General features: G+C 41.2%; 2 protein-coding genes and 1 long non-coding RNA gene across 11 annotated transcripts in view; 2 read left to right on the forward strand and 1 right to left on the reverse strand.

Moving 5' to 3' along the window:
- Positions 1-6: 6 nt before the first annotated feature.
- Positions 7-5300, forward strand: LOC114486189 (uncharacterized). The gene is made up of 4 exons (XR_003679515.2): positions 7-141; positions 1030-1112; positions 4901-5012; positions 5178-5300. It is a non-coding gene; the product is annotated as an uncharacterized lncRNA (long non-coding RNA).
- POLR3C (RNA polymerase III subunit C) lies at positions 1972-15590 on the reverse strand. 2 transcript variants are annotated; one of them, XM_007130778.3, is made up of 15 exons: positions 15454-15573; positions 14281-14447; positions 13131-13386; positions 12836-13021; positions 11701-11789; positions 8519-8623; positions 8297-8389; positions 6519-6599; positions 6229-6280; positions 5814-5874; positions 5209-5359; positions 4371-4472; positions 4207-4256; positions 3631-3780; positions 1972-2133 (listed from the first exon to the last, which is right to left on the reverse strand). In XM_007130778.3, exons 2-15 carry the CDS (start codon positions 14425-14427, stop codon positions 2052-2054), a joined length of 1605 nt encoding a protein of 534 aa, XP_007130840.1. In that variant the 5' UTR covers positions 14428-14447; positions 15454-15573; the 3' UTR covers positions 1972-2051. The 2 variants fall into 2 exon arrangements, with proteins under 2 accessions (XP_007130840.1, XP_023975344.1); XM_024119576.3 differs by having other exon boundaries at positions 8297-8623; positions 15454-15590.
- Positions 15591-15943: 353 nt separating this feature from the next.
- The window catches only part of RNF115 (ring finger protein 115), a 76693-nt gene continuing 65238 nt past the window's right edge, over positions 15944-27398 (forward strand). For 4 of the 8 annotated variants that reach the window (XM_055084357.1, XM_028488905.2, XM_055084358.1 and 1 more), the window contains exon 1: positions 15944-16155. In XM_055084357.1, coding sequence (XP_054940332.1) covers positions 16054-16155 — 102 coding nt within the window. In that variant the 5' untranslated portion in view covers positions 15944-16053. Of the gene's footprint in view, positions 16156-16577; positions 16696-27398 lie in introns of all 8 variants that reach the window. The other 4 variants (XM_028488906.2, XM_055084361.1, XM_024119583.3 and 1 more) reach the window with 3 other exon arrangements.

Consider the following 27398-nt stretch of genomic DNA (forward strand, 5'->3'; position numbering starts at 1 on the left):
CCTCTTTTCCTCCCATCTTCTGTTTAGGAAAATGATCCCCAGACTGAGTGATTTCTGGACTCACGCGTCATCTCCCACCAGCCATGGGCGGAACGATAAGCACCCCTCCATGGCACTCTGCACACCTATCTGTTATAGCAGGTAACATCTCCAATTAGTGAATTACATCTGTGTCTTAGCCAGACACCCAAGAAACATTTTTGACACCTTCCCCCTTTCTTTTTTCCTCGTTTAATTTATTTATGGCTGTATGGGGTCTTAGTTGCAGCATGTGGGATTTTTTGTTGCCGCCTGTGGGCTTCTCTATAGTTGTGGCATGCAGGCTTCTCTATAGTTGTGGCATGCAGGCTCCAGAGCGCCAGGGGCCTAGTTGCCCCAGCATGCAGGATCTTAGTTCCCCCACCGGGGATGGAGCCGGAGTCCCCTGTATTGGAAGGCGGATTCTTAACAACGAACACCAGGGAAGTCCCACCTTCCCTTTCTTTTCACTCAAATGGCAACCAAGTGCAGCAGATTCTACTTCCTTAAACTTTCTCAAATCCATGTCTTAATCTCCAGCCACCACTGCCCAGTTCAAGCCTTCCTCATATTCTGCCTGAGATACTATTACAAGTCTTTAAATAGTCCTGCCTCCACCAATTCATTCTCTACAGTGCGGCCAGAGTGATCTTTCAAAAATACAAATCTGCTCATTTTGCTTCCTACTGCTCTCAGGATAAGATAAGCTACTTAACACAGCATAGCAAGGACCCACCAGTCCTTGCCCCTGCCTGTCAATTCTGGCAGGACTTATGCCCCGTTTTTCAGTCACATGTTATTCTCTGTTCCCCCAAGAAACAGGCTCTGCTTCCCTCTGGGATCCTTTTTCCCTTCCACCTGGCAAATCCCCATCTTTCAAAATATGGATTGTGTCACCTTCTCTATGCTCCCTTTCCTGCCTGACCCTTTTCCCCATTGCCTCTGTACATGATACTTTCCCACTATAGCACCCCCAACAATTCCTTGTACTTATTTGTCTCCCTCCACTAGGCTGTATGCTCAAGGCTATTCATCTTTGCATCCTCAAGGCCTGGGGACATACCGGGCACATAACTGGTGCTCAGTAAATGATGGTAAGTGCCTTGAAGGCAGAGATGGTATTGTATTTATCTTTGTATATTATATCTAGTATAGTGGCTGGCAATTAATTGGCATTCAAATGTTTAATGAATTAGAACTAACATTGGTAAGAGGAATCTGAAGAGATTATAAAACAACACCTGCTTTAAATGAAACTGAAGCTGCTGGGACAAATTATGTCAACTAGATTAGTCATCTATCCATGGTACTAGGAGAGAGAAGTTAGAATTGCCAGTTTTTAGGAACCATGGTGAAGAGGAAGGCAGTGATTTATTGAGTGCTTACCACATGCCAGGCATTGTGCTAAGTGTTTCACATACATAGTTTCAGACATGTTAGAAGCCTGGAGCTGGCAAATGTAACTTTTATCCATAGATTCTAGTGTGACTGCTTGGGCCAATCCACCTGTTAGCCCTGAAAATAGCTTTTATCCCCCCTCTGTGGTAGTCTTTCACATTCCCTACATTGTGTGTGTGTGTGTGTGTGTGTGTGTGTGTGTGTGTGTGTGTGTGTGTGTGTGTGTGTGTTTAGGATTACAGTTTAACAAAGTAAAGAACAGGTGTAGCCTTTTGCAAATGGAACGAACAGCTTAGGAAGAAGTTTTTCTCACTGTCAGGGATGGTCAAATACAGCCTTAGCTGACTTCTTGGTGGGAACTGATGCATCTGATAGATGATTAATCTAGTTGATTTAAGGTTCTTTCCCCTGCCAAGATTTGATGAGGGTAGAATATAGTGATGATTCTAAAACAGGATCAGCAAACTTAAAAAATATGTCAAACTCTTTCTGGTGTATTCTGGGTGGTAGGGATAGAGAGAGCGTTTCAGTACAAGAATCTGGAACTTATCCTACTGCAAAGAATGCATCTAGGCACGTCCTTTATTCTTCCTTCCAATCCCCTCAGATCTTCTGAGGAAAACTCTTCTTCTGGGTCATTGTCTCTTCACGGTGCTCTCGATGTATGACTCCAGCAGGAAGATGGTTTCATCCACCTGGATCTCACAGGCATCCAACCTGAGTGAAAAAGTGAAAGCATTTGCCCACACTGAACATTCATTAGCATATTTAAGATTAGAGGCTGGACTGGGTGTGGTCATGGAGAATTGCTTGGTTACCCCTGAAAGTACTAGGCGGAAAGCAAGAGAACCAATAGATCATTCCTCCCACTTACTGAGCATCTCTTATGTGCCAGGTACTGTGGAAATTGCTGAGGATTCAAAAGATAAGGCCTCTGTCCCAGGAGAAGTTACATTCTAACTTGCAATGAGGAGGAAGATAGCACATGTTAAAGGCACAGGTGTAAAAGGACCTAGTGTGTTTTAAAATAGAAGCTGAGAGTGGCTAAGGCTTAAAGTGATTAGGAATAGAAGGGAACACTTCATCAACCTGATAAAAGCCATCTATGAAAAACCCACACCTAGCATCGTACTTCGTGGTGAAAGACAAAGCTTTCCCCCTGTGATCAGGAACAAGACAAGATGTCTGCTTTTACTTCCATTCAACATTTTACTGGAAGTTCTAGTCTGGAAATTAGACAAGAAAAACAAATAAAAGGCATCCAGATTGAAAAGGAAGAAGTAAAGCTATTTCTAATTCACAGATGACATGATCTTATATACAGAAAAAGCTCAAAGGATCCACAAAAAACCTACCACAGCTAATAAATGAATTTAGCAAAATTATAGGATAGAAAATCAAAACACAAAAATCAGTTCTATTTCTATACACTGGCAATGAACAATTCAAAAATGAAGTTTAAGAAAACACTAAAACAATTGCTTAGGAATAAATCTAACAAAAAAGTGCAAGATGAATACCGAAAATGACAAAACTCATTGAAAGAGACAAAGGAAGATCTAAGTAAATGGAAAAGACCTTCCATGTTCATAAGTTGGAAGATTTAGTATCATTAAGAAAGCAATACTCCACAGAGTGATCTACAGATTCAAAGCAATCCCTATGAAGGTCAATGGTGAGCAGTGAAAGGAAATGAGGATGAAGAGATAGGCTGTTATAAGACTGTAAAAGGCCTTATATGTTATGCCAAGGAGTCTGGTCTTTATACTGTAAACGAGGAGTCAATATAGCATTTAAAGCAGAAAAGTGATATTGTCAATCACTTTAAAGATACTAACTGTGAAAGCATTATAAGAAATCGTTTGAAGCAGGAGGTGATTTGCAAAGATCTGGCAAAGAGGTGAGGAGGGCCTGCATGGGAAGCAAGATGAAAGGCCAGATTTGGGACACATCATTGAAGTAAAATCAGCAGCCTTGGTGAATGAGAGAGTGTGTGTGTGTGCGGCGGGGTGGAGGGACTGGTGAGCGAGGAGAAGCTGAACGTGTCTTCAGAGTTTTTAGCTTAGGGAAATAGGTGGATTAAATTCTGTTAACTGAGGTGGGGAAGAAGAGAGTTTCGGTTTCCTCACCTTAAGTTGGAGGGGTAGCAGGATATCAAGGTGGATTTGTCTGCAAGGTATTTTGAAACATACGTTTGAAGTTTATGATGCTTACTTGTTGACATTACGTTTCAGGGTCTCTAGCTGCTGGCGTTCAGGGGCTGTGATCATCTCCTCTATTTCTTGTAGCTGTGCCTCCTCTGCACCTGTAGCCTGCATAGATGCAATGATGGCTTCTACCCTCTGAGACTTTTCCAGTAGACGCCTGTCAGACAAACGCAACTCTGAGGCATGTCCTCTAGCCCTGGAGATTCTTTTATCCCATAGCCCTGGGGCATAGCTCCCCCTTTTACCATGTTCCTGGTCAAAGTGGATAATGTCACTCTCTAAGGAAGGACATTTTCTACAAGCTTAATTAGAAATGTGACTTCACTCCTGAAACTCTTGCTGCCTCTCATTTGTAAAGTTTGGTGCCAGTTTATACATTGCTCATAAATTTAATCTGCAAAATTATTTCACTGGGGACATACGAGAAAAGTGTATACTAATGCATCTTTATGCCAACCTAAGCCAATAATTCAGTGCAACCAGACTGGTTATTGTCTCTGTTGGTTTCCACTTCTATAGGAAATTTCCCCATAAGCCTTTTGGCCTTGTAAAATGTAATTACTCAATTGAAAATGTTACTCACTTGTTTTCTTTGGTTTCAAATTGCCTCCTTTCTATCAAGTTGGCTACACTCTGAGGGGAGAGAAGACAAGAAATGCACACAGCTCTATTTAAGCAGCTCAGGCAAAATGGCTAAAGGGGGCATGAGGGTGAGACATCTCTGTGGATGGACTGGGGAGGAGTTACCTTGTAGCATCTGTGCAGCAACATTCGGGCAGCTGACAGGATGTTCACAGTATATAAATAGAAGGTCCTGGATGGGGCATGGTCTGGTGTTTTGGGAATTTCCTATTTGTCCATAGAAATAAAAATAAGACTTTATACTTTCCTTCAGAACTGGCAAAGTAAACACCTGTCCCGTCTGGAGCTACTCAGCCCTCTCTTTCACTTATACTTTCACTCTTCCCCAGTCATACAGCATCTGTGTTTATGGTACAATCAGCCACATGGAGGGTTGGGCTGCCCTGTTTTTTCCATTTGACTGTCAACATCCTGAGTGGGGAAGAAAGGAAGGCACTTAACATTTACTAAGCAACTCTTATGTGCCAGGTAGATTGTATCTGATCTTTACAACAAACCATATTGTCTCTGTTACCACCATCCATCACCATTTTGTAGATGGGAAAAAAGATGGTAGGTAATTTGCTCAGTGTAACTGGGTATGAGGCAGAGCTGTGATTCTGACTCCAAAATCCATTCTATCTGTTTCCTCATAGGGTATACTACACGGCTCTGCATGTAGTGATGACCCGATAGATTTAATCTACAATGAACTTAAGGCTCGAGGAAAGGACAAATCACATGGACTTGGAGTTAAAGAAAAAAGGGGTAATTTCTTGGCTATGCCTCTTTTTTACTAGGCCAGTTAAAGCTCCACAGTTATCTTTCAAGTGCTTGCTATGTCTTTGTTAATTTTTTTTTTTCCCGTCTCAGAGCTGGATACAGTTTGTTTGGGGTTCAGAATGTTTGCTTCAGGAGTTTCTCTCATCCTAGGTCAGCTCTGCTGGTTGGTGATTACTGTTACCTGGAGTGATATGAAATTTTCCGAGAGCATCTTATAAAGCATATCCTTTGCCTCCTTTGCTGGAATCATTGCAAAGTCTTCTACCTGCTTCTGCTCCAGGTGTTTCTTTTGTAAAACTAGACGGAATATTCTGGCACAGCGAGACCCAAATCTGTAAAGGAATAAAGAAAGCAAATGGCATGCTGATGTAGATTAGCTTTAGGTCTTAGTCACAGATGGTGCTTGTTCAGTTTCCATGTGTGGAGACAGGACCAGAGAGGAACAGCAATCAGAGAATTCCTTCATAACTCCACAGATTGATGACAATACTGCTAATCATAAGAGTCACCAACTGCTGACTCACTTGAATGCCTCAGTCCTGCATTTGTAAGTAAAGGCTTTAGGAAGGATGGTTAATTGGCATCACTGGGAATTAAGCAGTAGGGTATTTAGGGTAAAGAGCTGTAGTAGATGGGATCCATAGCAGTCCAGTGGAAAATGGGGCAAGATGTGCCAAGGTGTGTCTATATTGGTTACTGACATAACGACCAAGTCACTTGTTCAAATAAATGGGGTGTGGAAAGGAAGTATCTGACCCCCAACCCCAATCAGGGTGACCCCCTTACCTCTCTTGTACGACCGACTCCAGGGTGGCTGTGGCTAGAGATCCTAGAGCCTTGTGTAGGTCTTTATGTAGAGGGTTAAGGTTACTCCGTAATGTTTTGGCCTGGTCATTGTGATCTTAGTTTTATTCCTGAGTCTTTAATTTAAAACTTAAATACTATTTTGTTTTTCACACTAGTCTCATTTATGGTATGTAAGTATTTCGAAACCTTAATTAACTAAGGTGCTTAAGTCAGAGTTTTGTTTAACTAAAATTTGGTTAGTTAAAAGTCCCTTTCACTTCTTTATCATCAATGTTTTAGTTCAATTTTCTAACTTACTTAGTATACTAAATATCTTCAAATCTTTTCTAAATCACCATTCTGTTTCATAGTTCAGGCTGCCTGACTATAAGGAAATAACCACCCATAAGGATACTGATGACATACATTCCTCCACCACTGTCACCAGACTTTCCAACAAACTCAAGCTATTAAAAAAAAAGAAAAAAAAAAAAAAGAGAGAGCGTGTGTTATCTGAATGGAAAGTCCAGTGATCCTGTTTCCAAAAGAGCAAATCTGGCCAAGAGTCTGCAGCAGGAAGCCCTCCTATCAGACGATGGTAGAGAAATTGTCTGAGCTGGCTAGGTAGAGAATGAGGCTACAGAAGACTGATAGCAGGCAAAAATTAATCGCAAATACAGCAGAAAAAAGAAAGAAAAGACTTACTGGATCATCTGCCAGCAGAGTGAGATACTGATCAAGAACTTGCTTAGAGATGTTATAGCCAACAGGTAGGGATCTGAAGATCTATGGAGCAAAAGAAACAGTGGAAATGGGTCTGGGAACTTAGAACTGCTGACATAGCTGAAATAAAGATGTTCTAATTTTAGATATCACAAGTATAAAAATGTCCAAAAGCACAGCAGCATTGTTGGTAAGAGTAAAAAAACTAGAAACAATTCGCATGTCCAGTAATAAGGAATTCATTAAAATAAAGTACAGCATGGCCATTAAGTGGAATATGATATGGCCATTATAAAGAATGAGGCAGATCTAAAAATACTGACATGAAAAGAAAGTTTACATATACTGTCACATGAAAGAAGCAAGTTTGGAACAGTACATAGAGTATAACTCCATTTTTTTTTGTTGTTAAAAAAGATATATATATCTACATTTATGTGAGACTATACATATAAAAAAGTCTGAATAAAGATATGTACCAGACTACTGACAAGGATCTCTGGGGCTGGGATTATGCAAAACTATATATTTATTTAAACTGGGGTATGTTACATACAAGAAGCACAGGTATTAAGGGTACAGTTTGATGAGTACTGACAATTGTATATACCCACGTAACTACCATCTGCAAGATATAAAACATGCCTGGCATTCCTGAAAGTTTGGGGAACTACAACTTTAAAAAAATTATACACTTCTATGCTGTATGAATACAGGTCATGTAATTACTTTTGTCATCAGAAAAAAACTTGTATTTAAATTTTGTTATATAGTAAGTTAAAAAAATTTTAAATAATATAAAAATATAATAACTATATTTAATGTGGATAAATATTAGTATAATTACAAATAAAACATTGGAAATATTAAATATCAATTTTTCAATAAACAAAACTTAATAAACAAAGCATTTAAAACAAATTTAAAATATACAAAATATATTGAAAAAAACAAATATAAGGGGCCATATAATGTCCTGAGCGCCAAGGCTCAGATTCCAAACAACAGATTCTTAGAACAATTAAGAATAACTTATACTATATATTAAAACAAACAAACAAACAAAAAATATATATATATACAATGAAATACTACTACTCAGCCATGGATGGACCTTGAGATTATCATACTAAATGAAGTCAGAAAGACAAATACCACATGGTATCACTTATATGTGGAATCTAAAATATGACACAAATGAACTTATCTACGAAATAGAAACCGACTCATAGACATAGAGAACAGACTTGTGGTTGCCAAGGGGGTGGGGGAGGAATAGATTGGGAGTTTGGGATTAGCAGACGTAAACTATTATATGTAGAATGGATAAATAACAAGGTCCTACTGTATAGCACATGGAACTATATTCAATATCCTGTGATAAACCATAATGGAAAAGGATATGGAAAAGAATGTATATATGTATAACTGAATCACTTTGCTATACAGCAGAAATTAACACAACATTGTAAATCAACTATACTTCAATAAAATAAATTAAAAATAAAAAAAAGATTTACTTATACTTTTTATAAGTATAATTACTTATACTAAGGTAATGGTTTACGTTTTTAAAGGTTGAATTCCCAAGAGACCAAATATTTCAGTACCTACCACCTGAGAATAATCCCCGTCCCTCCTCAAATAGCAAAAACCCTTCCTTTCACGGTTCAGACCTCAACGTAATCCCAGGCTCTATGTATAATAATTATTATATCCAAGAGTCTGTCAGAAAACTAGTACAAGAACCTGAAGCTCACCTCGTTGGAAGACAATGGCTGGGTGAAGGGGGCACTAGAGGAAGTGGTAATCTCACTCATCCGGAGCATGGTCCGCACGATCTCGCTGCTGGTCTGGGTTTGAAAAATGAACTGGAATTCAGAATTCACTCTGCTGTGCTGGCTCTGGCTATATGCCAATGGCCACATCTGCAAATAAGTGAATATTCCTGATAGCCACTGTCCCACCCACTTAGATATCACCTGGTCCATCCTGTTGGCAACTGCACTGACAATGCCTTGGTCACGGAAGTGCTGGTGGAATCTGTCGAGGTTGGCCTGCCAATAAATCCCATCATCTGGAATGGGCTGAGGAGGAGAAAAAGATTAGAGAGAAACATTTAGATACAATGAAGCATTTTCTAGTGAGAAGCTTGGATTTAACTGTTCACCCTTTCTTTTCCTATATAGTAGCAACTAAATTGGTTGGAGGAAAAAAACCATTCAACCATGTGGATTTAGTGCCTCCACGATGACAAATTCACAACCCCCAACTTCAAAGATTCTCTTTGCTTACCTCGACTCTTTGTCTATTTTAACTCTTTTCCAGTATTCTCAAATGTCCCATTTGCCCCTCCCTTCTCTCTCAGCAGATGACCTTGCTTCTTACTTCAGAGAGCAAATAGAAGCCATTAGGCCAGAACTCATTCAGTGTGGTGTACACATCCCCACCACATTTCTTTATTTAAAAAAAATTTGAGCTTCTCAAAGAGCTGGTCATCCCAGCTGTATCCCCATCCACAGATTTACTCAACCCATTTCCACTGTTACACTGAAATGCCAAGGCCCCTGAGGAACCTGTTGCTAAGTTCAAAGAATACTGTCCAGTTCCAATCTTATTTGATCTTTCTAAAGCATATGACACGGTTGGACATTTTCTCCTTAACTCTATGTGGCCCCTTGGACTTCATGACACCATTCTTTCTTGGTGCTCCTTCTAACCACTCTGGCTACCCTTCCTCAGTCTCCACAGATTCCTTTTCCAGATCCCATCTATAAATACTGGTGTTCCCCAGGGTTCTGTCCACAGCCCTCTTTTCTTTTCACTCTACATATTCTATTTAGGTGATTTAATCTGCTCTCAAGGTTTCAACTGTTCCAAGTCTATTACTTAATTCTAGAACTCTCTATCAAGCTCCAGGTGCATAGACTCAACTGCCTACTTCCACCTGTGCCTTAAAACTGTTAAGTTTTCAGCTAACTACACTACAACCAACCCAGTTTCTTAAGCTAGAAACTTGAATATCATCCCTAACCCCTTGCTCTCCCTCATCTACTATCCAAGTTCTAACTATTCTTTTTTTAAAAATTTATTTTATTTATTTATTTTTGGCTGTGTTGGGTCTTCGTTGCTGCAAGTGGGCTTTCTCTAGTTGTGGTGAGCGGGAGCTCCTCTTTGTTGCAGTGCCTGGACTTCTCACTGCGGTGGCTTCTCTCGTTGCAGAGCACGGGCTCTAAGCACGTGGGCTTCAGTAGTTGTGGCTCGTGGGCTCTAGAGCGCAGGCTCAGCAGTTGTGGTGCATGGGCTTATTTGCTCCGTGGCATGTGGGATCTTCCAGGACCAGGACTTGAACCCATGTCCCCTGCATTGGCAGGCGGATTCTTAACCACTGCGCCACCAGGGAAGCCCCCTATCTATTCTTTATATTAATCAGAAGTCTACTTTTCTTTATCCTGACTGTCATTACCTTTTTTCAGGCTCTAATCTTAACTCACCTGGATTACTACAGTAGCCTCCTAACTGGTTTTCATTTTTCTTTTTCATATAGTGGACACTATAAAAAAGGGCAACTGGGTTTTCTGCATTTAATCTTGTTCCTTTTGCATCGTTCTCCCCATTTCTCATAGAGCAGTGCTTCTTTTTACTTTTTGGGCTCACGGTTCCCCTGAAGAATCTGAAGAAAGCTATGGAGTGTTCTATAGAAAAATGCACATACTACAGGTGGACTCTCTGAAATGCATCCATGGAGCTGTACAAGTTATAAACCACTGTACTATAGTAATATTTCTAAAATGTAAATCTAGCCACTTCATTCACCTGCCTAAAATTCATCAATGGCTCCCCATTATCTTCAGGATGAAGTCCAAACTTCTTAGTTAGTCAATCAAGAAATATTTATTGATGTCTTGCGAGTATTCCAGGTACCAGGGACAAGATACTGTCCTTAAAGAGTTTATAGTCTATTGGGAGTACAGAGACAAACACTTGTACAAATAATAAGTAATTTCAGCTACTTATAAATGCTGTGAAGATGAAATGGGAAAATGTGGTAGAGACTGGAGTAGAGGGTGGGCAATGGTGCTTGAGCTCTAAGAAAGTAGCATTAGAGCTGAGATCAGAATGATGAAAAAGAGGCAACTACATGAAGATCTGAGGGAAAAGTATTTGAAGCAGAAGAAATCCTAAGGGCAAAAGCCTGAAGACTAGAAAGAGTATGATACATTTGAGGGATGGAAAAAAAGATAGAAGCTGGAACATAGTGAATGACAGAGTAGGAGGAGCTGAGGTTGGAGAGCCTTGTCTCCAGCAGATCATGTAAAGACCCAGCTCATGTAAGCCTTCATAATCCATAGTAAAGACCAGGATTTCTTCTAAGAGTAATGGGAAGCTATTAAAGGAGTCAAAAATCAGTGATGTGTTGGGATTTTTTAAAAAGAACAATTTAGAAGGTCATTTTGGCTCCTAAGTAGGTATGAATGCAGGTAGGGAGACCACTTAGGAGAGTGTTGGCGAAGTCTTGACTACAGTGATAATGGTTTGGACTAGGGTGATGGCAGTGGAAACGATAAGAAATAGTTGGATTTCAATTATTTTTAGAAATTGGGTTGACAGGTTTTACTGTGAGATCAGATGGCTCCTAGGACTTTGGCCTAAGCAAATGGTGTCCTGGGTGGTTGGCCTCGGTGGTGTCCCTAACTAAGATGAGGAAAGCTTAGGAGGGAGTAGATATCTGGGAGCAGGAAATCAATTACTCTGTTTTAGCCATACTACTTTTGAGATGCTTATTAGACATTTTTACAGGGATGCTGAGAAGGCATTTGAATATAAGAGCTCAGGCCTATACATATCTTTCTAAACTCATTTATCACCACTCATCCCCATGGGTCTCTATGGTCCAGTCATACTGACCAATTTAAACTTTTTCTAGGCCCTTTTTCTGCCTAATCTATTACCTCTGTCCAATGACTGAAGTAAGTTAAGCCTCAGAAGGGACACAGCAACAGACTTCACTCTTTGTTAGTCTATCCCTGGCCAATATTTAATGAAGTTCATAATCCTACGACTTCTCGACCCAAGAACGTTTAAGCTCTTTTGGGGCTTGTCATCTTAGTGCTCTTTCTGGCTTGCCTCAGGGTGAGGACTCTTAACCAAGAAGCCTCATTACCTCTTTGTTATCTGTGGTATGTTTTGGTCTCTTGGCCTTGGGCTCCCCAGTTGCATCTTCGTCAGATGATCTCCTCCTTTTACCTTTCCCTGCCAAACAAAACGGTTGCACAGTTAGGCTACATCTCATATGATAACAGGAAATGACCGAAGGTGAAGGCAGGTGTCTCTATCCCAAAGACATCTGTAGCTACCTCTCTAGGTTAGAGATGTTGAGGAGACTGAGGAACTACAAGAAATTCAAGTTAATGATGAAGTCATCTGAAACTCAACAAGTTCAAAAAGAAATTCATAGTCTTTCTCCCTCAAACTGCTCCTGCTCCAATGCTTCCTTTCACAGTGAATGGTACCATCATCCTCCCACATACTCAAGCCAGACACTCAGATGTCATTCTTGATTTCTGTCTTCCTCACCCCTCCTATGTCTAATTTTTCACTGGTTTGTGAAAAATTGCCCCATCCTTTCTACAGACAGAACCGTATTTTAAAAATGCAAATTAGATCATGTTACTTCCTTTAAAATCCTTTAGTAGTTTTCCTTTGCTCTTAGGATAAAGAACAGGTGCTTTACGAGGTCTTGCATGATCTAGCCCCTAACTGTCTGTCTAACCTTAACGTATGGCTCTCTTTCCTTTCCTCGCTGTACTTTAACTATACTGATCTTCTTTTACTTTCTCAAATTCCTATTGTTTTTCTCACTACATACTATTCCCTTTGCCAAAAATGCTTATCCTCTGTACCCCTTCATACCTTACCTCACTGGTTGGCTCCTACTTCTGCTTCAAATCTTAGTTCAAATGCCACTTTCTCAAAGAAGCATGTGCCCAAATCCCCAGGTAAATCTGGTCCCCTGTTATATATTTTCATAACACCCCATATTTTACCTTCATAGTACTTATCGCAGTTTGTTAGTTATATATCCATCAGGCTATTTGATTAATGTAAGCCTCCTATACTAGACTTAAGCCCCATAAGGGCAGGGACCATAATGGTTTTTTCATCTCTTTATACCACAGTATATGGCATAGAGTAAATCCTTGGTAACTGCTTAATTGATTGAGTCATTCATTTAACAATCATTAAGGAAGAATCTACAATTAGGTCAAATCACAGATCTAGGGGCCAAAATTCCTTACCTATCAAGCTCAGTTTAGGAACCAGGTACATGTCCTTTTCATTGATGACAAGAGTGGGGGCAGGTGGCGGTGGCCCAGGGTCTGAATTCTCAGTGGCAGGCACCAAGGGGCAACGCTGCACAAAGTGTGTGTCTGCTAGTCGCACAAATGTGTTTGAGACCTCAGCATAGTCCATGGTCTTGCCATCTGTACGACAGGAGGAAAGAGGCAAGTGAGATGGCCTCAAATAGCTAAAGTCCTCTCCTGCAGCCAGCCAATCTATGCTTTTGCTAACAGCTGTGGATATAGTACTGACCCTCCATAGTCTCTGTGAGCCGATCTGCTACTTTCTTCACGACAGCTGACATTGCCATCTTGCCATTCAACAGGAGCTCCTCAACAATCAGCTCTCCAGTGTCACTGTACAGTGTTTTGGCAGTATAGATGTACCGGGGATACCTAAGCATTCGCAACACCCGGCTGCACTGGGCTTCATACTCTACCACACCACGTTTGTGCACTTGATATATCACCAGGTTATGCTGGATGAGGACACAAAGGGCTTTTTTTACCTAGAGAAAACACAGAAGAAAGAGAAGAAAAATCTGAAGATGCAGCTCATTATTGCTGGCAGTTTTTGTCCACCAGTTCCCTAAACATCAGGAGATGGCTGGAATCTCTGTGTGTCTTCCCTATCTCCATTGGAATCGCTAATAAGAAGCGAATGTCAATGGAAGAAATCAGGAAGAGTCCTTGCTCTGATGCTCATATTTCCTCTGATCTTCATCTTGCAAAGTACAATTTACTTCCCCTGTTATTCTTTTTTACAAAAATTAATTAATTTTTGGCTGCATTTGGGTCTTCCTGCTGCACGTGGGCTTTCTCTAGTTGCGGTGAGCGGGGGCTACTCTTCGTTGCGGTGCATGGGCTTCTCATTGTGGTGGCTTTTGTTGCAGAGTGCGGGCTTTAGGCTCATGGGCTTCAGTGGTTGCAGCACGCGGGCTCGGCAGTTGTGGCTCACAGGGTCTAGAGCACAAGCTCAGTAGTTGTGGCGCACGGGCTTCGTTGCTCCACGGCATGTGGGATCTTCCCGGACCAGGGCTCGAACCCATGTCCCCGGCATTAGCAGGCGGATTCTTAACCACTGCACCACCAGGGAAGTCCCACCCCCTCTATTATTCTTATTCCTTAAACATAGTACTGAAATTAATAGACTCATGAATAAATGAAGTATGGCATATGTCATAGGAGGAGCAAAGATTTGCCTCAGAAGCCACGATGAGCCACTTTGAGAAGCAGAACCCTGGGCACTATTCTCATCATCTTTCCCCTCCCAAATAACACTATTCTGATCCTAGCACAGACTTTGCTTTCTTTTCCATTTCGTGGGGTGGGGAGTAGCAATATTCAAAGGTAGGTTAAAGAAATTAATGAAATGGAAGCAAATTACTGTGATCCAAACATACCTGATCCAACGATGTTCCTGTGTCATGGGCAATAACTCTTAGTGGCTGGCTGCCAGTTCTGATTAGGTGGACTCCAATTTTTTCTACGATCTCTCCAAAATGCTCTTGCAGCAACAAAGAACACAGTTTAATTTCTGCTTGAGTCATTGTGCTGAGGAGTCTCAGAGCTAGGAAAAAAAGAAAAAGATGGTATGATGGGAAGTTTTTCTTTCATATTGGGAGTAGAGCTGCTGAATGTAAATTCATGTACTTTCTGGAGAGCAATTTGACAGTAGATATATCAAAAGCCTTAAAATCTTGCATATCTTTGACCTAATACTTTTGTTTTGGATATTCTGTTCCAAGGGAATAATAAAAACATGTCACTTTAGAATACTGATATTCTGGAAACAACCTCATAAGTGATTATTTCAATAAATTATGGTATACTCATAAAATGGAATACTATGCCAACATTCATAATAAAGTATAATATGTATTAGTGTAGAAAATTGTTCATTACAAAGCAAAATGTAGAGGAAAGTTCAATTACTGTGAAAATAGCCCCACAGGTATGCATGAAAAAAAAGACTGGAAGGCTATATATCAAGTTTATCTTTATGGGATCATGTGTGATTCTAGTTTTCTTTAAAGATCGGATGTAGATGGTTTTGCGATCTGTCACAGACCTTAGATTCTATAATTCATTGTTTGGAAGAATTAAGGCCACTATTCACAGACTATTGTGACTGAACAGGCAATGACACCTTTGCAAAATAAACTAAAAGGTAAATGAGAGCTTCTCAACAGGGTGTTTCAAATAGGGGATGAAGTATGTTGTTCGCAGGGCAGTATTTAATTCTGAAATTTCTATTCCTTGACAAAGTATACACAAAGAGAAATAGACATAGTCCACTGTATAATCACTTCCTTATTATTACAAGTGCTATCAAACACTGGTTTGTTCATTTATTTCTCCCAATTCCTCAGAAGCCAAGACTTTGCCTTTCAGTCTCACTATCCCCATCCATAGGTCTTTGGGGAAGCATCCCCAGACCCTCTGCCATCCCCGTAAAGTATTTCCAAGGAGCCCGGCTCCTGGCTTTTCACTTCTTTACCGCAGGTTCCTGTCCCGGACTGGGTCCCTGGGTCCAGAGACAGGGCCACCTCGTTCAGACCGCATTTTCCACTAACCTCTGGGTCAATGCCACGTAACGCTGCCGACTTCCCCACTGCGGCTTCGTGCAGCTCCCGCTAGCCGCCCGGGCAGAGGGGGAGCCCACGGTCCTTTCGCGCAGGAGCACGGCCACCGAGGAGGACCAGCAAAGAGGCAAAACATGTGCCGCTCTACTCCAGCGTTTCGGTGGTTTCCGGGGACGCTCTTTCTTTCTTCTCGCTGGGAGATTGGAGGACTGGCGAGGGGCTGTTTGAGGAGCGGGCGGGCGGGCGGGCCGCGGCGGGCGGACTCTCCTTCCTGCACCTCTTTGGTGCTGGGAGGCGGGCCTCGGGGTCGCTGTCTGCGCCGCCGCCTCTGTGGGCCGGGCGAACTCACGTGACCCGCGCGGGCTCTGGAGCGGCTGGCAGCACTGAGGAAGCGGCGGCGGCGGCGACGGCAGAGGCGGCGACAGTAGCTGGGAGGTAGCGACCTGGAGAGCGACCGGCCGGCTGCCCTCTCGGACGGCGGCGGCGGCGGCGGCGGCGGCGGCGGCAGAGGCGGCGACAGTAGCTGGGAGGTAGCGACCTGGAGAGCGACCGGCCGGCTGCCCTCTCGGACGGCCGCGGCGAAAGAGAAAAATGGCGGAGGCCTCGGCGGCCGGGGCCGGCGCGGGCGCCGCGGTTGCCGCGCACCGGTTTTTCTGCCACTTTTGCAAGGGCGAGGTCAGCCCCAAACTACCGGTAAGAGACCTGTGTCCTCTGCGCTCGGGCATCGGCCTGGATTCCTCGCCCCGATATCCCGGAACGGGTGTTAAGCTTCCCGCCCATCCCCGACTCCCCTGACATTGGTGTCCCAAGTACTTGCTGCCCCCCGGTCGCTGGCCCCAAACCCCGGGCGTCCCGGTCCTGGCTCCGTAACTCCTGCTCGCATGCTCCACCTGCTCCTCACTTTCTCTCCCCTCGTGACCGGTCCCCCCCTCCATTTTTTTTTTTTTTTTTTTTTTGGTCTTCTTTAGCAAGTTCTCGTCTGACATCCCCTCAGTTTTCTTGCACTCTTCTTCACCTTGTCTCCTTCCCACGATGACCTCTCTTTTTCCCCTACTCGATACTCTTTCCGCTGTTGCTTCTCACCTTTCTGTATTTCCTTTTCCACTTTTCACCAGATCCTCCCCTCCCCCATCCTCATTGAAGCAAAATAGCGGATTGCTGAGGATTGTCCTTATTCGGTTGTCTCTAGGGAAGAAAGGAGGAAGAAAGCACGGAAAGAAAGAGGGTTGGAAGGTAACTGGGATGGAGAGGGGGATTTTGCTATTCAGGGGTTTCCAGCGTGCTTGTGAAAGTGAAAACAGCAGTGTACTAATGACTTGCAGACTGCCTGCGCTCCCTATCACTGTTGAAGGAAATGGCTTTAGGAAGAAGGCAGAACATACTGTTTCAACTTGCTTATTTTGGTTGTCATGCTGCCAGTGTCTTTAGCACCACCTGCCTTACCCACCCCTCCTCCCCCGTTCTATCTCTTCACTTAATAGAAAAGATCTGGGACAGAATGCTGGGGACCGCATCATCTGATGTAAAATTGGTTTTCACCACTATCTGCCAGACTGTGTTAGCCCCTAGAGAGGTAGTGCTATGGCTCTGGCAAAAAGTGCTTCTGCAGCATGCTAGCCAGCTACAGCACCCCAATCGCACAGGCGGCTTGGGGTTGGGTTATAGCTACCACAGGGAGACCCACCAGGGTGAATGTTAATCCTACCTTTGGCCAACCATCTTTAGAACTAGTTATGGTTGTTCTTCTTCTTAGAAGTATCTGTGTTCAGCCTTAAGACAGGGTGCCTGTCTAACCACTTCTCTCAGTGTTTATAGTGGCTCATACATTCTGTAAGAAAGCCTACTAAAGTGTGTCTGTATGTCTTATTTCTTGGAAACACAAATGGAGTACAGTGAAAAGTGCCTAAAAGTTATTTTAGCCATTTTCACCTAAAGGTTGTGCTTTTTCAGGCTTTTACAGCATTTTCTTTTCTTCTCTATTTGCCCGACCGCCAACTTCATAGTTGGAGTGTCATCTACATGCTGTTTTAGTTTGGCTTGCTGATTCGGCTGTGTTTGTGTCTTTGTGCTTTTTGCCATACTTCAGTGCTGAGAAGAGCAGGTGCCTTGTTTTTTTTGTCAGCGGACATCAGAGCCTCCAGAATGCTCCCTTACCACAGAGAAGGAGTCTGGAATTCAGCCAGTATGTCTGTGACCAGTGACATGTTGAATGTGACATCCTGTTGAACAGTGTGGCCTCAGCTCTTCTGATCTTTAAGTTGCTATTCAGTGTTTGCCTTTAGGAGTGAGAAAACAGTCTAACTTTCTGCAACTTTTTATATCTTTTCTTCTTAGCATCTCAAGTCCTCACTTCAAAGTGCTCTTGAAAAGGGATCATTTGAAAGACTTTTTAAGTGTTTTTCTGAGCCTTAGTTTGATACATGGAGGGGAAGTTGTTGATCGTTTTAGACTGATTTATTATCTGTCATGCCTGATTTGTAAATTTAGGCCTAATACAATTAGGTGTAACTGAATACTTCCTGCAGACATACCAGGTTCTCTTAGCTGAATGTCCTGGAGGTGATACTGAGGAGTATGTGGTTCCTGCCCTTAAGCACCTCACAGTTTTGTTGGAAAAAGTAACAACTAAGGTGAATGAGGATGGATAATAATGTGCTTTAGAATTCAGAGAGGGGGAGACACGGTGGCATTGGTGATGTGAGGTCGGGGAAGAAGTGACAGATGAGATGGGATTTAAATTGAGTTTTGAAGGTTAGGTAGAGTTCAGACTGAGGAGACAGGATAGACTAAGGTAGAAAAGGAAGAGTGAGTTGAGGAAGAAGGGAGAAACATTTAGTAAATCATTGTTGCTATGCATTTTTAGGAAAGGTGCAGTGAGGTCAGGAATATAGTTTTGATGTGTGGATGAGCCAGTGAGTTTCATGTTTCATGGCCATTTCTGTATCCTTAACCCTAGACTGTCATCTTGAAAATGTTGATTGTAAGAATGACCAGGTTAGTAAGTGGCTGATTCAGTACAAATCAATCTCTGCTACTGAAAAACCAATTCAGCACTGGTTAGTCAGTAATATTATCATATATATTGGACAATGTTGAAGTTTTTTAAAAATAATTTTTTATATAGACTTGAGATTCCCTCACTGTAAGTACTCAGCATTCATTAGGCATGCATTGTTTCTTGAACTGGATCAATGTTGTGGGAAACCTGAATGTCTTTCTGCAGATAGCCAGAATAATGTTTTTCTTTGTCTGGGGTTAATTTACATCTCAAGAGGGTACTTTGGTGGTAGTTGGATCACAAGATCCATTACCCAGGAGTGTTGCTCTCTCCGAACACCAGAGACTGGTATTGAGTTTTACATCAGCCTTTAGTGAGCTATTGCTAGGGAGGTTTCTTCACCCAGTCAGTGGGAGGAACTGCTTCAGAGCCATCTCATCTCTTGCCAATTTATTCACCACATAAAGTCATAATTTTGTTCAGTGGGACTAGGTTGCAAGGTTTTACAACTCTTTATTTCTTTTCCCTTCCCTAATCTTTTGGTTATAGCAGTTCATGATACATTTGGAAGTGTACAGGCAATAGCAATAGCTTGCTCAGTGTTCATCCCTGAAACTACCCTTAGGTTTTTCTTGTTTTTCTTGTCAGTCCTGCTACTCTGAAAGATTCACAGGCCCAGCTAACTTTAATGGCTGTATTAAAAGTTGTTTTTTTTTTTTTTTTTTTGGTTATAACTTCTGAGAGAGATTGGAGTGTGTCTAACGCTATGTAGGTTAAGCCACATTTGGTTGAATTAATTTAATTTGATGAAATAACCTCTTTACTCCTAATCGTGATCTATCCATCTCAGCTTTGTGTGTTTTTGATTTGGATCCTCCCAGATAAGAAGACAAAAGTTTCTTTGAGAAAGAAGATATTAAGAAATGAGGGGGAAATCATGAAGGGAATTTTAGAATGAAAATATATTCAGTGGTATTGTTATCATTAGGTTTCTAAAAAGCCTTTATTCTAGAAGTGAATAATGATTTAGGAATTTATTTTTTTATTAACAGTGTTTTCCTATTTACAGTGGAAATGGTTTTAGTAAAATTTAGTGAATGTTAAACTTGGATTTTAAAATAAGAGATTTTGATTATATGGTCTGAAGCCCTAGTGTTTCAAGTTTATATATATAACTGGGTAGAATGGTATTGTATATTTTTTGGTCATCAGATGACAAAGGAAATACTTAAGTAACTTAAAGTTATTTTGAAAATACAGCAGAAGCTTCTACCTCACCTGACTATCCCATTGAGAGACACTGTGAAGCCAAGACTGATGGAGTTAGCTATGCAACACTGAGGGATGACTGGGTAGTGCCACAGAGGGCTGTGTCATGGAATGTAAAGGTGTCATTCCATCTCCATACTACCTTCCCCCACTTTTAAATCAAGGTCAGGGAATATTACCTTATGAGATTAAATCCTGTAGTGTCATTAAGCAGGTGAGATAAATCATATGCAGAGTAAACTACTTTTGGTAGTGATGAAACTAGGGTGATTCTTAAGTGTTTTATGGAGATCAGAGTATCCAAAGCCAGAGAAGAGACCAGTGTAATTGAGGACTGCAGGTGTATTGCTCACCTCTGAGGCTTTGTCTGAAGGAAGTAGCTGGCTTCTCTCCCTCTCACATCTCCTTATTATATCACCTTTGATCTGACAAAATGTTATCCTTATCAATAAGTAATACTGGTTTGGTTCTTTACCAAGTGCTATACAAGTCATTGTCATTGTGCTGTACTTGTAATGACTCTAATACAGGAAAACTTTCTAACCACCCCATAAGAGTAGGTAAAAAGTAGACCCCCTAAAGACTGTGATTCTTAAAACTATAAGCTCACTGACCTTGCTTTTTAAAGTTGCATGATTCTTAGAAAGATTCTAGAACGGTGTCTAAGTAATAGTATTTTTGTTGAGCTGGGGGAACGAATTAGTTTGAGCTGGGTTTTAGAGGTTTTAATAATTAGATTTCTTTTTTAAAAATAAATTTATTTATTTATTTATTTTTGGCTGCGTTGGGTCTTCATTGCTGCGCGCGGGCTTTCTCTAGTTGCCGCGAGCGAGGGCTACTCTTCGTTGCGGTGCGTGGGCTTCTCATTGCGGTGGCTTCTCTTGTTGCAGAGCACAGGCTCTAGGGCGCACGGCCTTCAGTAGTTGTGGCGCATGGGCTTGGTTTCTCCGTGGCATGTGGGATCTTCCTGGACCAGGGCTTGAACTCATGTCCCCTGCGTTGGCAGGCAGATACTTAACTACTGCGCCACCAGGGAAGTCCAAATAATTAGATTTCTTAAATTCTGCTATTGGTGACTTCAGTTAAAAAGTCTGCTTGATTATCTAGCATCTTTCTGGTGCTATATAGCAGTTGCTTATTAAAAGTCTCTTGAATGATAGTCTCTTGACCCCGTAGTTATAGTTAAAAAGTAGTGGTGTTAGTGGTATGAGATCTTTATCTAAAAGGCTTCAGTGGAAGAAAATGCAGGTGCTACCATGTGAAGTTTGAACATACAGTGTCAGTAAGTATATTCCCTGCAAAGATCTAGAAATAAGAAATAGGTATTTTTATGGGTAGAATGCTAGTTCTGGTCTTGAAATTCTACTGATAAATAGACATGTATATCTTGGGTAAATCTGTGGGATTTTTTTCAGTATGAGGAAGAACAAGAATCTTTAAACTCACTGCAGATGAAATTCCTTATATTTTTGGGGGAAGTACCAGCTGATTGCTAACACTTTGTGTTTCTTTATGTTTACTTGGCTTTTTATGACTTTTGCTTACGTCCAGGGAGAGGATGCTAAGGTCTCTCAGACAGCCACCTTATTAGAAGAGGAAAAAAAAAAGTGGATTGTTTCTTATTCTCTGTAGTCAAATTAGAAGGGGTCTGAGAATAAGAAGCCTGTGGATGCGGACTTATTTTTATGTCTCCGCAGCTTAATATTGATAAATAAAGGAGAGAATGTAGAGTAGTGGCTCTCAACTGGGGGCAGTTTTGCCTTTTAGGAGGAAATTCGGCAACATCTGTAGACATTTTCTACAACTGGGTTGTTGTCACTAATGGGGGAAGGGGAGGGTTGTTTCTGACATTTATTGGATAGAGGCCGAGGATGCTGCTAAACATGCTTCAATGGACAGGAGAGCCCCCCACAACGAAGAATTATCGAGCCCCAAATGTCTAGAGCGCTGAGGTTCAGGAGCCCTGGGTATTGAAGGATAAAGGGATAGTCATTGGCTTCTCGTGTCAGTCATGCTTAAGGTTTTGTTCTGGGTTAGTTTTGATTTCTAATTTTGGGATCCTGTTGAGAATTTTCAGGAAGACAGTTGAGACCATATAATTTTAGCCAAAGCCCTGATGGTTGGGATTGTTTAGAACAGGAGTTAAGTGGCTGCTATTCCATTATAGCAGTATCTCTTGGGGTCACTTTCTTTCCTTGTGGTTACTGAGACCAGAGGAATTGGATCACTCCTCTCAAGTTACACACTGTGGGGCAACTTCTAAAAGAAAAGTATCCAAATTTTTTGTCAGTTGGGAATTGAGGTGGTAACACCACATGTAACTTAGTAAGACATCTGGAAATTCCAGTTTGAAAACAAAGCAAAAAGCAGACAAGTCTAACAGTTTTTCTTTCTTAAAAAAAAATTTTATTTATTTAATATATTTATTTTTGGCTGCGTTGGGTCTTCGTTGCTGCGCGCAGGCTTTCTCTAGTTGCGGTGCCCAGGCTCTAGGCGCACGGGCTTCAGTAGTTGTGGCTGTAGAGCGCAGGCTCAGCAGTTGTGGCTCACGGGCTTAGTTGCTCTAAGGCACATGGGATCTTCCCGGACCAGGGCTCGAAACCGTGTCCTCTGCATTGGCAGGCGGATTCTTTTTTTTTTTTGGCATGCGGGCCTCTCACTGCTGTGGCCTCTCCCCTTGCGGAGCACAGGCTCCGGACGCGCAGGCTCAGCGGCCATGGCTCACGGGCCCAGCCGCTCCGCGGCATGTGGGATCCTCCCAGACCGGGGCACCAACCTGTGTCCCCTGCATCGGCAGGTGGACTCTCAACCACTGCGCCACCAGGGAAGCCCGTAACTTAGTTTTTCTATAGCTCATCTTAGCATTAATCAAGTTTTATTTTCTGTGTTTCTCGTTCTTGAAAGTTTTCCTGAGCTTAGGAGATGTTGTGCTTAAACGTTGTTTCTTCAAACTCTTGGTCGAATGGGTGAATTAAAGTTATCAATTCTTGTTCTAATACTAATTCTTCAAAGGTCTGGAGTTGAGTCATTTGACCCTCTCAGTTTATCTTAGTATATATCCCACTGTAAAATACTACTGAGGTGTGCCTATTGAAAGCTTGAGTGGGTATTCGGAGAAATGGAGCTATGTAATCTTTGATTGAAAGGTTGTGTAGGAATGATCAGTCCTTATTTGTAGAGAAATAAGGCCTTTACCATAGGAGAAACATTTTAGGTAGTTCTTATAGTTTCACATAAAGAAGTTTAGGTTGGATTCTGAAAGATTTTTTTTTTAATCTTTTAAGTTCAATTGTTAGCAGTTCAAAGTTCCTTAGACATCTCCAGATGCATATATAACAAATAGAAGTGGTGATTTTAAACTAGGCACACTTTTCTTGTATGTTAAATAGATTGCCCAGCTTCTTTTCCCAAAATAGTCCAGTTAGTTTTGTTTTCCTTGAAGAGCTGTTAAAGTAGATAATCTCTCTCCTTGATGATTTCAACAGTGTCACAAGGAAGTTCTTAGTAGGCAAGGTATCCTATATTCACCTCTTTGCCACTCACTTTCATGTTGTGCAGATTTGAATAGACTTAAACCTAGAGGACCGTCTTCCAATAAAGGTTTTTATTGTGTTTACTTTTCAGCATGCTTAGAATTTACATTCTCAGAAGAAAGAAAAAATACTGTAGTTATGTGTCCTTTCCTTTCTTTTTCTGGACTGACTAAAACCTATAGGTATCCTACAGTGATGCTGATCTTCTAGCCCGGTAGTTCTCATACCTGTCAGACCCAGTGCCCTCTTTTTATAATAAATATTTTGAAACACTACCTTTAATGAAATGAAATTCTTAGGTAATACAACTTCCTTACACATACATTAAAAAAATTCTCTAGATGTAAGATAAAGGGTAAATAAAAAGAAAGTAACTCATGGCAAAATAATATGCATTTCAATGTGTAAATACTCAGAAGTCCGCAATAGGAAGATATATATAATGTAGTAGATATTGGCACCAAACACAGACATAACAGCTACCCAAGGAGATTAGCTATAAGGGTATTTATACCTTAAATAGCATGAGTGGTAAGCCACCAGAATGGTGAACAATTCTTGATAAAGTTACAAATAAAGTATAATTTTCTCTTGTTTTATTCAGTAGTTGTTTTTCTGGACATACAGTGCATGGTGTTTATATATAGAAAGAGTTGGTGTTTATATATAGAATGGAGTTAGGTTCTAGGCTTTGGTAATTATAAAGATATTTTTTATCTACTTAACTATCCATAGGAAGTTTAAGAATAGAGACATTTCTTTGTGCTGGAGTTTCTTATGCTTATGGACTCTGCCCATTAAATTAAGTAGCATTTCTTAACTGCTGTGACAACAAAAACACTTCAATAGATGTCCAAAATGTCCCACAGATGATTGTATTATCCTCATTGAGAATGACTGCTAGTCACAGGAAAACATTTTCCCGTTTTATCACTCTTCTTTTCTCTTGCTTATTATTCACTACTTTAGTGTAGTACTTTTAACATATTGCAAGATTGAGTCTTTGTCATTTAGACTTGATTTACTTTTCCTTTAGACAATTTCTCCTATATGCCTTTAAATTTCTCATTTCCTCACTACTCTTGTCATCATTTTTGAGTAACTTGTTGAATGGAACTTAGTTGCTTCTAGTGAATCTTCTGTAATTTAAGTGGTAGTCAGAGGTACTTTATTCTCAAATGAACTTATGAAGGTGTTGATTCCCTGATTTTATTTTATAGTACCAGTTATTAGGTTCTGATCTTGTGATACAGTCACTGCTGAATGGTTAGAGGCATTAGTATTCCTAGTTAAGACAAGTTAGGTTGAGAAATGGAAATTTTGTACCTTAAGCCTGTTGGTTTGAAAAAAAATTACTGTTATTTTGATTGTTGATGTAGTGTGAAAACTATTTATAAGGGTACGTTTACTTTTTGTTTAATAACGTAAAAGGCAAATTCAGCAAATTAGCTTTCACTGCTCTTCTTAATTTGCATGTTTTAGATTAAAAAGTGTTTGGAAGTAATATGAACAAGTGAGAATAAGGAAAGTATTTAATTCCCTAAATTTTTCAACTTTGTTTTCCTAATCACTAAAATTATTGGTTTATTGTTCTGTGCCAAGTGTAGGTGCTGATTCAGTTAGGGAGTCCTGTTTTAATAATATACTAGCATTCTGGTTCTTTTTTTTTTTTAATTAATTTATTTTTATATTTTTTTATTTTTTGGCTGTGTTGGGTCTTCGTTTCTGTGCGAGGGCTTTCTCTAGTTGTGGCAAGTGGGGGCCACTCTTCATCGTGGTGCGCGGGCCTCTCACTATGGCGGCCTCTCTTGTTGCAGAGCAACAGAGGCTCCAGACGCGCAGGCTCAGTTGTTGTGGCTCACGGGCCTAGTTGCTCCGCGGCATGTGGGATCTTCCCAGACCAGGGCTCGAACCCGTGTCCCCTGCATTGGCAGGCAGATTCTCAACCACTGCGCCACCAGGGAAGCCGCACAGGCTCCGGACGCGCAGGCCCAGCGGCCATGGCTCACGGGCCCAGCCGCTCCGCGGCATATGGGATCCTCCCGGACCGGGGCACGAACCCGCGTCCCCTGCATCGGCAGGCGGACTCCCAACCACTGCGCCACCAGGGAAGCCCTGGTTCTTTGTTTTTGAAATGCAAAATTTTATTCGAGCCAGATTTAGGATTATAACCCTGGAACAGACTCTCAGAAAGCTCTGAGAACTGTTCCCTACTAGCATTCTGTTTTAACATACAATCAGTATTAGATGAGCAGATTCAGAGTTCCCAAGGTTTTTAATAAGGTCAGCAATGTAACATACGTCTTTCTCATCTTGCAACGCTAGTGTTGTAAAAGGGTTCCAGAAGTATGTCTATTTGTATTCCTGAGTGTGAATTATTTCTCTGAACTCAAATCTTTAGTGATTGTTTCCCTGGCGGTTAATCAGGAAGAAAACCAGTTTACAAAAGCAAACAAAAAAAACCACCATTAGGCCACAGTTTTTTTAGTGTTATACAAAGATACCTATATAGTTTAAATATTGTTTGGATAGCTGTGATTCAGTTCCAGGCCAATAGAACTGCCTTTATTTATGGTCTCACTCCCTAAGAATAGTAACATTCACAACCATCATCATTTTGTTCCTTCATTCCAGGCGGTGACTGAACATTGACATTATCAGGGACTCCAAATAGGAATGTATTATCAACCAACCTTCTTTAGTTCATTGTGTAACAAGGCAGAAAATCAGGTCACGAGACAAAGCGTTACTTGATATAAGCTTGATCAGATGGACAAGAAGCCAAATTTTCTAAGAAAAAAAAAAAGACTAAACTATAAGAATTATCAGAGAAAAAGTTAACACAACATAGCTAGAAAAGATTTAGTTACAGTGTTCTTTGCTTGCTTACACTAAAGGCAGCAAAAAGGAGAACAACTCAGGGGCATAGATATAAAATGGTAAATGATACTAAAAGTTTGCCCTTAGTTCTGTTGTGTACCATCATAGTTTGGAGGAAAATTTTGTCTTACTTACATAAGCTGACAACATTCATTCAGCAAATATATTCTAAGCTCAAATTCCAAGCATTGTGCCGAAAGAAAAGCATGCTTGGTGGGGAAAAAAAATAACCTGGGATTAAAAGTCACTGAAATCATGTACAGAGTTTATGTTGTAATAATAAAATCACACTTAGGGAAGTAAAGGCACATAAAACACACTTCTGTGAATATCCTAATCTTAAGTACTTATCCTCAAAGAAGAATTGAATGAGTGAGACTTCTTGTTTTCCTGAAGGAGAGTTAGGGGAGACAAGTAAATGAGGACAGCATTTGTGTTCTAGTTTTACAGATGGAGAAACAGGTCTTCCCAAAGACCATGAACTGGTGGAACTGGGAATAGAACTTAGAAATTCTGTTACTGACCTGGGTCCTTGGACTCTTTAATCAATAGAAATTGATAAGAGGCCAGAGGAGAAATTCAGGCAAGACTTTATTGGGACTCCAGCATGAGGGAGTGAAAATAAGAAAACAGGTGCCCTTGCTCGCGTTCTGAGGCGGGGCCTAGCTGGTTCCTTAAATGAGGTGAGGGTAGGGGCGGGTTGGTCTGCCCGCAGGTGGTGCCGTGTGTAGGGATCATGTGCTTTTTGTTCCCGACACCTCCAAAAAGTCAGTTGGTTTGCGGCCTTTTTGTATCTTACTGTTCATAATTGCCCCAACTGTGCCTCTGTGCAGTTATTTTTAGTTCCTTAGTTTGTCCAGGTGCAAGCACTCCAGTAAGGGGTTCCAGGTCACAGGTCCCAGCCTATCTCAGTTCTGTTATCTTTGTTTTGGGGCTCACTTGATGCTTTTGAAAAGGGAGGAAGTATAACCTGGCTTGTAAAGGGATAGTCATAGGGGATTATGGAAAAAGTCTCTAGAAAAAAGAAGTGTCTTTGATGTTAGAGATGTGAGTTGACATGAAATTCATGGTGTGGTGGGTTCTAGCCTAGGTAGGAACTGTGATGTGTTTCAAACAGTTTGTGTTCCTAATCCTTCTAGTTAGGAGTTTCTGAACAGTTTTGCCTTGTGATACTCAAAGAGAACATGAACAATAGAACATGACTGACTTAATATTGTGATCTTAGATTTTGACTCTGTCAAATGACACAGAAAATA

Source organism: Physeter macrocephalus, chromosome 4, assembly GCF_002837175.3.
Source record: "Physeter macrocephalus isolate SW-GA chromosome 4, ASM283717v5, whole genome shotgun sequence".
NCBI classification, from domain to species: Eukaryota; Metazoa; Chordata; class Mammalia; order Artiodactyla; family Physeteridae; genus Physeter; species Physeter macrocephalus.

Bases quoted from the DNA above. Each gene is read 5' to 3' on its own strand.
- POLR3C (XM_024119576.3), bottom strand. From the start codon at position 14,427: ATGACTCAAGCAGAAATTAAACTGTGTTCTTTGTTGCTGCAAGAGCAT. The intron at 13,022-13,130 runs GTCAGTACTATA...CCTGTCGTACAG, and splicing joins GCTCACAGAGACTATGGAGG to ATGGCAAGACCATGGACTAT. The intron at 6,281-6,518 runs GTAAGTCTTTTC...TTTTTTTAATAG, and splicing joins CTCTGCTGGCAGATGATCCA to CTTGAGTTTGTTGGAAAGTC.